Here is an 8,140-nt window from a genome sequence, read left to right on the forward strand (position 1 = left end):
TAATTTCTATTTCCACAAAAGCAAGTTGGAGTGGATAGACCACGAGTTCGGCACGCGCCAGCGTACGTGTTTTCATCTACCATCGTCTACCCATTTCCTATCAGACGCTCTAAAACCATCCTCATCCACTCTGGAATTCCAGGAATATTCCCCCAACCTATGCCATATTTCTATGTATGATGTATCCCCCTTCAATCCCATCTTCCATCAACTACCTTTCTTCTGTAAAAGACCCAGTTCTTAGAATCCAATCTCCTCATAGTCACAGCTATGTTTTTGAGCTCGGTCTCATGTTCTCGTCCCCTTTGGATGTTCCTCGCATTATCATCTGCTCCGAGTTTCTTCCCGCCAAGGAAACATCATGGAAGGGCTTCTGGGATTTCTACTTCCTTGGAAACCGAAAACCTTGCACTTACAGGGGTAGTGTTTCAGCCATTTGAAGAGTTCAAGAAGGAGGATTTTGATATTCCAGTGACTCTTCAGGTTTCACTTGCTCGCCAAAAATATACAGATGACTGTGAGGCCGCAATCAACGAGCAAATTAAGTCAGTGCCCTACTTCACTGTTGCTGTAATCTTTTAAGCAGGGATTTAAATTGCGGTCGCGGCCGCGTTTTTGGTTGAATTGCGTTTATCACGGTTGCGGACATAACGGATGCTATTGCGGTCATTGCAGGTATCGCGGTCGTAAATTTTAAAAAAAAATCACACAACTTATTGTAAAATATAATAGCGGTTTCGGCAGTAGCGGTTTCAGACGGTGCCGTTACCGCTATATAACGGCCGCTATTTCGGTAACAGACCGCTATTTAAATCCCTGCTTTTATGTGCGTGCTAAGATTTTCAGATTTATTTGAGGTTATTTTTTTGTGTTACAGTGTGGAATACAGCGTGTCCTATGTGTACCACTCTTTGTATGCTTACTTCGATAGAGACAATATTGCTCTCAAAGGCTTAACCAAGTAAGAAAACACACACACACACACACACGCACAAGAAAAACTCCCCAAATGTCTTCATTTTTGTAACTAATGAATAATAGTTGATGTTGTTGCAATCAGGTTGTTAAGGAATCTAATGAAGGAGAAAAGAGAACATGGCAGAGAAGTTGATGGAGTATCAGGTTCTTGAACGTCTATTTTGTTTATTAGCCTGCCTGGTTTATTTATTATACTTGTGTTGAACTGATATATATGTATAAATAGAACATACGTGGAGGAAGAGTAAAACTGCACCCCATACTGATGCCCCTTTCAGAGTTTGAACATGCAGAGAAAGGAGATGCATTATATGGTAAACCACTGTGCTTATTCTCACTAAATTAGTGGCTTCATGCTTGAAAATATTTTCTCATAATTTTGCACCTTTTCATATTAGTGTTAGATAAGGTTATTATTTATTTATTTATTTATTTATTTATTTTGTACTTTTTTTTCTAATAATATCACGTTTCTCAAAAAGTACTATATATTTTTAAAAGTTAATTTTTTTAAAAATATTTTAAAAAAATATTTTTAACTATTTTATTTCACTTGCATAATAAACCTAGATAAATTAATGTTAACATGAACATCTATTTGTTTAGGTTAATGCATTTTCTTGAGTAATTTTATTTTATTTATAATTTTAAAAATAATATAAAAACATTGATTTTTAATAAAACTATAATTTTCAGTTTTTATTATTTTTATGATATGTATAGAATTTATTTCTTGAATTTTTATAGTTTTATAAATTTATAATTTTTAAATATTTTATAATTTTTCATTTTAAATAATACGTGTCACATGTCTATGTTGCCATATGGTGTTGTATTATTAGTTGTGAATGTTAAATCATTAAAAAGTTGATGGAATTAACCGGTTATCTAAAGAAAAAGTATCACTTTGGTTAAGGATTTTGAAATTATTGGAGATCCAAACCCAAAAAAACACACTTTCAAGAGCTAAAATATTTTGCTCTATAGCTCTATATACCTCTTATTCAGCTGTGGAATTAGCATTGTCGTTGGAGAAGTTGATTAACGAGAAGCTTTCAAGCCTGCACAATGTAATACTTCTTAACCTAATGACATGTATCCAAAATCCTGAAAACAGAGTACTATTAACAGCTCTAACCTGTTTTGTAACTCTGAGCCATAGATGTAGATCAAGGTGTTTAACTAATAAGCCTGTAACTTAGTTCTCATTGGTTGTACTATTTATTCTTGATGAGTAACAGGTAGCAGAGAAAAACAATGACCCTCAGGTGGCAGATTTCATTGAAAGTGAGTTCTTGTCTGAGCAGGTGAGCACAAGTCTCTCAACTCTTCTCTTAGTATCAAAAAGGGTTCTTTCAAATAACCAAAAACAATACTTTTGGAGGACTCTTGAAGGTCATATACTCGTATTCATGTGTAACACAAGTCTAAACACGATATTTTAATAAAAATAAAGACTCTAAGCAACATAGATTCTAATAAAGTTGTGCTTTGACTATCAGGCAGTAAGAATGATATGCAGGTGTTCGATAATATGTTTGAGATAAGCACAATATAGCTTTCTCGCAAGGTGCTTGTGCTGGTTTAGTATTTCTGTTAATACTTGATACTGGCTTATGATTTAAGTCTATTATTTCTGGTACAGCTATAACTTGTTTGTTATTTTTTACTAACAAATTATCTAGAACACCTGAACTGCTATAAGTAGCCTAGGTGCTACTCTTCATTCTGAATGCTTAAAATGTTGAATAAGAAATAGAGTGTTACACTCAAAATCTCTCTCACTTGTTCTTCTTTTTCCTTCTTTTTATTATGTTATCTGTGATTTCTTTCTAATTCATAAACATCATGATTTCTTCATCTTTTATGTTTTGCTTTCAGAATACATCAATGTTATAGTTTCTTTTATAATATACATCAATGTTATGTTTTGGATGTCGTTGTTTTCCCTTGTTGACACCTTATAATCACAATAAACTGCAGTTTCAGTCTATATCTTGCATTTTTTTGGGCACGGTTGCTAATCATAATGGTTATAAGTGTCTTGCACCTAATGGTCGAGTGTATATATCTCGACATGTTAAGTTTCAGGAAGATATTTTTCCTTTTTCACTAAAGGATGACATGCGCATTTCTTCACCTTCTTCACACACTCCATTTACTACAGTTCATTTACCTACTGTTTTGCCACCTGATTTAACTACTAATACTAATTTTTGCTCTTCATTGCAGCAGTCTAAATCGCCATCACTAATATCTACTCATCCTCCATCTCATTCTCCAAATTCTGGTTTTACTTCGTTCAACTCTCAAAATAATGATTCTAACATAAATTGGACTTCCTCATCTCAGGATCACTCACCTAATTTTTCACACGATGGGCATCAGTCTCAAAGTTTGCCAAATTCTGCATCTGCACCTTCATTTGAAGTGCAGTCTCAAGATATACCAAACCCGTCCCAACTTAATAGTCACCCCATGATCACAAGGGGCAAGTCAGGTATTGTAAAACTGAAAATTATCACTTATCAAGTTACTAATATACCTTTTTCTCCTGTAGATATTCATGAAGCTATGCGGTTTCCTCAATGGCAACAAGCCGTTCATGATGAACTTGATGCTTTGGTGAGAAATCAAACTTGGGACTTAGTTCCCTTACCACCAAATCGACATGCTGTGGGATGCAAGTGGTTGTTCAAGGTAAAGAAACGAGCTGATGGTACTGTGGATCGATTCAAAGCTCGGCTGGTTGCCAAGGGTTATGCTCAGAAAATAGGCTTCGACTTTCATAACACGTTCAGTCCAGTTACAAAAGCAAATATTGTTCGCACTCTCCTTTCCTTGGCAGTTACTCATGGTTGGGAATTGAGGCAAGTAGATGTCAACAATGCCTTCCTCAATGGAGATCTTGTTGAGGAAGTGTATATGCAACAACCCCCCGATTTTGAGCAGCGAAATATCGAAGGTCAACCTCTTGTTTGCAAACTACGAAAGGCCCTTTATGGTCTCAAACAAGCGCCGAGAGCTTGGTTTCAAAAGCTCAAAGATTTGTTGTGTTCCAATCTGAATTTTCAAGCTTCATGTGCTGACCCTTCTTTATTCACACGTCAAAATGAAGGAACTAGGGTATGGTGTCTGGTATATATTGATGACATTATTCTCACTGGTAGCAATTCGAAGGAACTAAGTGATGTTATTCATCAGTTAAACAAAGCGTTTTCCCTTAAGGATTTGGGACCTTTGCATTATTTTCTTGGAGTAGAAGTGCTTAGATGTAATGGAACTCTACATCTATCGCAGAAAAAGTATATTCGTGAGTTAATCAATCGTGCTGAGATGACTTCTGCTGGCTCCGTACCCACTCCAATGGTCGTGTCTCCTACTCTCACTTCAACTGATGGTCAATTGTTACCTACGTCCAAGGCTGTTTTATATAGAAGCATTGTGGGTGGACTTCAATATGCATGTCTTACCTGTCCCGATATAGCTTTTGCTGTAAACAAACTCAGTCAGTTCATGCATTCTCCAACTGACAAGCACTGGGTGGCAGTCAAACGAGTACTACGATATCTTCAAGGAACTATCGAGTTTGGCCTTTATTACACTCCACCGGATCAGGTTGATATTACAGCTTTTTCAGATTCGGATTGGGGCAGCTCTCTTGAAGATAGGAGGTCTACTTCTGGTTTCTGTATCTACATAGGTGGCAACCTCATTGGTTGGTCATCCAAGAAGCAACATGTAGTGGCACGCTCCACATTTGAGGCAGAATTTCGAAGTGTCGCCAATACTGCGGCTGACATCGCTTGGTTCATTCATCTTCTGACTAATCTTGGAGAGAAGTGCTGTGGAATTCCAACTATATGGTGCGACAATTCTGGTGCTGTCCAGATATCAGCAAATCCTGTTCTTCATTCCAAGATGAAACATGTTGAACTTGATCTTCATTTTGTCCGGGAAAAAGTAGTAAAGGGTGATCTTCAAATCAATCATATTGTTGCACACAATCAAGTTGCGGATCTATTCACTAAACCTTTAAGTGAATCTCAATTTGTTGCGCTGCGATCAAAGCTTGGATTATGTCAACTCTGCTCAGTATCCACGGTTTTTGTTTTCTCGGAGGAGGAGAAAACAGGGGGAATATCAGGCAGTAAGAATGATATACAGGTGTTCGATAATATGTTTGAGATAAGCACAATATAGCTTTCTCGCAAGGTGCTTGTGCTGGTTTAGTATTTCTGTTAATACTTGATACTAGCTTATGATTTAAGTCTGTTATTTCTGGTACAGCTGTAACTTGTTTGTTATTTTTTACTAGCAAATTATCTAGAACACCTGAACTGCTATAAGTAGCCTAGGTGCTACTCTTCATTCTGAATGCTTAAAATGTTGAATAAGAAATAGAGTGTTACACTCAAAATCTCTCTCACTTGTTCTTTTTTTTCCTTCTTTTTATTATGTTATCTGTGATTTCTTTCTAATTCATAAACATCATGATTTCTTCATCTTTTATGTTTTGCTTTCAGAATACATCAATGTTATAGTTTCTTTTATAATATACGCAGCTTTTTGACATTGACTATCTAAAATTTTTATAGGTAGAAGCCATTAAGAAGATATCAGAATATGTTGCTCAATTAAGGCTTGTTGGAAAAGGCCACGGTAAGCATTCTCTTTGGATCAATTTTGCATTCACTACATAAAAAGTCCTCTCCATTTCTCACTAATCACCGAGGGCAATTGCTTGGTCTGACTTGCAGGAGTGTGGCACTTTGATCAAATGCTTCTCCATGAGGGTGGCGCTGCATAGGAGATGTTATAAGACATATATGTGGACAACAATAAACTGTTGTTGCAGTAACCCCTTTAGTAGCTTTACCATCTTAACATTTTAGGGGAGAGGAACGATATGCATAAAAGGCCTCTCTGAACTTTGTGTGTGCTTTGTAATATTTCCTAGTAAGATTGTATAAACAAATAACAAAAGCTTCTTCTAAAGAGTTTTTTTCACGGAAAATATTTTCTACATTTTCCTATTTGTTTAGTGAAAAATAGTTCGGAAAATAAAATTTTTTTCCTCTAAAATAACTTACCCTCTTGAAAAAGGTAAGTAATTTTCTGGAAAAGTGTTAGGTATTTTATTTTCATATAAAAATTAACTTAAATTAAGCTTAATATTATTATATGAATAGTAAAATTTTATTTTAATTTTAAAAATATTGAAAACTATTAAACTATTAATATAAAATATTATAATTTTCAATATTATTAAACATACATATTTAATTATTTATATTTAATCATAAAATAAATTTTCAATATAATTTATTTTTTAATATTTTAATTTTATTTTAATAATAAATTTTAAAATGATTGTTTTAAATAATATTTCTTCATATATTATTGAAAAATATTTAATATTATTTTAATAATAAATATTTATTACAATTATAAATATTTTAATAATAAAGGTTTTATAGATAAAGGCTAAAATATGCAATAAGTCAATGTACTCTTCACAAATTTGGAATTTAATCCTTGTACTTTTATTTTCAAGAATTTAGTCCTCTACTTTTGATTTGAAAATCAAGTCCAATTGTTAATATTGTTAATTTTTTGTCAATTTTGTTGATGTCACATTTTCAATAAAAATGCTCACTTAGTAGTCATGTAATTAACAAATGACGTTATAATGAACCTAAATTTAATAAAATATTTTTAATAGTGCTAACAATTTGAACTTGAATTTTGATATCTAAAAAGTAGGACTAAATTCTCAAAAATAAAAGTATATGGACAAAATTTTAAATTCTGAAAAATACAAGGACTTATGACATGTTTTAAACTAGTACGAAATATGAATATTTTAATTATATAAATATAAGTATTTGTTTAAATAATATTTAGCTTCATATATTCTTTACAACTCTAATGTGTCAATATGTACTCTCATAATGACATTGATTATCACAAACTATTATCTTATTATAAAATAAACTTCATTGTCAAAAGGAAATTGTATTATAATATTTTGTAACAAACATATTTATGTTTAGAAAATAAAAACAACTTGTAATTTAGAAATAATTTCAAGAAATTTATCGAATAACAGAAAATATTTTGCAGATAATCTAAGCACTCGAAAATATTTTTATTTTTAAAAAATCAATCTATTTTGCGAAAAATATTTTCAAGGAAAGAAACGGAGTTGTCTTCGTAGCATAACGGTTGTATAATATATTTTTTTCCCGACGAGTTCCGGTTCAGATTTCTAAACATTTCATAAAAGTGGGTTTTAACCAAAGAAAAGATGGAAGCAAACAAAATCTGTTCTTGGCTGCTATTATTTACATCTCAATCAAAAACCTTGATGGGGTTAGCTTGGCCTAAAACAGAAGTTGATCCTCCAAGAATAAGGCCTTTTGGTTCTTCTGGTTTTGTGGGCAGTTGATGGGCAAGAAGACTGAACCATCTTCCACATAACTTGTATATCTTCATATTCGCCACAACCCTCCAAGTCCTTGTAAAGTCCTAGCAGCCCCTGCCTTTTCCCTGTCATTATTGCCTTCAACTTTGGTTACGTACAACACCACACATATATATTAGCATAGAAATAGAATCTAATAGGGTTTTTTTTTTTTTTTTTTAATTTACCTTCAGCCTTCGGCCTGAGATGCTTTGTGACCTTTAAAAGTATACATTTAGTTGGAAAAGCAAGTGAGCGTTCAAAGCGAAGCCACCCTCTCCACTTCTCCATCTTTGGGTTGTTCAAGTAGCTCCTCTTCTGCTTCTCCTTTTATTTCCTACATATTTATATATAAATATCAATGATTTGTGGGTTTCAATTCCTAAACTTCCCGTTGCCCATTAAACTAATGGTGGTCAGCAAAACAAATTATATGCATACGACACGGCAGATAACAACAATTATACAAAAGTATGTAAAAATTATTATTAACATTGTAGTTAGGATTCAGGAGGTAGGGTATTGCTTAGATTTTGCTCCAGTATTACTCAAAACATGTCTTTAACACTGCAAAGTAACAATTACTATATAATTGAGAGAGAGTTTTATCATGTTAGAATTCCCTATATGAACACAATTTTCAATTGAGGGTGAAATTGCATAGAAAGTTTTAGTACTCGGAATTTTTTTCATGAA

General features: G+C 33.4%; 1 protein-coding gene and 1 long non-coding RNA gene across 2 annotated transcripts; one reads left to right on the plus strand and one right to left on the minus strand.

Annotated features, from left to right (window-relative positions):
* Window positions 1–270: 270 nt before the first annotated feature.
* Window positions 271–5,982, plus strand: LOC105779068 (retrovirus-related Pol polyprotein from transposon RE2). Its single transcript, XM_052629152.1, has 9 exons — window positions 271–570; window positions 676–686; window positions 878–961; window positions 1,061–1,122; window positions 1,846–2,048; window positions 2,220–2,285; window positions 3,211–5,193; window positions 5,577–5,640; window positions 5,739–5,982. The coding sequence occupies exons 1-7, from the start codon at window positions 271–273 to the stop codon at window positions 5,179–5,181; spliced, it is 2,697 nt and encodes an 898-aa protein (XP_052485112.1). The 3' UTR covers window positions 5,182–5,193; window positions 5,577–5,640; window positions 5,739–5,982.
* A 1,252-nt stretch (window positions 5,983–7,234) lies between these two features.
* LOC128040539 (uncharacterized) lies at window positions 7,235–8,140 on the minus strand. The gene is made up of 2 exons (XR_008195141.1): window positions 7,633–8,140; window positions 7,235–7,530 (listed from the first exon to the last, which is right to left on the minus strand). It is a non-coding gene; the product is annotated as an uncharacterized LOC128040539 (long non-coding RNA).

The sequence above is a fragment of the Gossypium raimondii genome, chromosome 4 (genome assembly GCF_025698545.1).
Source record: "Gossypium raimondii isolate GPD5lz chromosome 4, ASM2569854v1, whole genome shotgun sequence".
NCBI classification, from domain to species: domain Eukaryota; kingdom Viridiplantae; phylum Streptophyta; class Magnoliopsida; order Malvales; family Malvaceae; genus Gossypium; species Gossypium raimondii.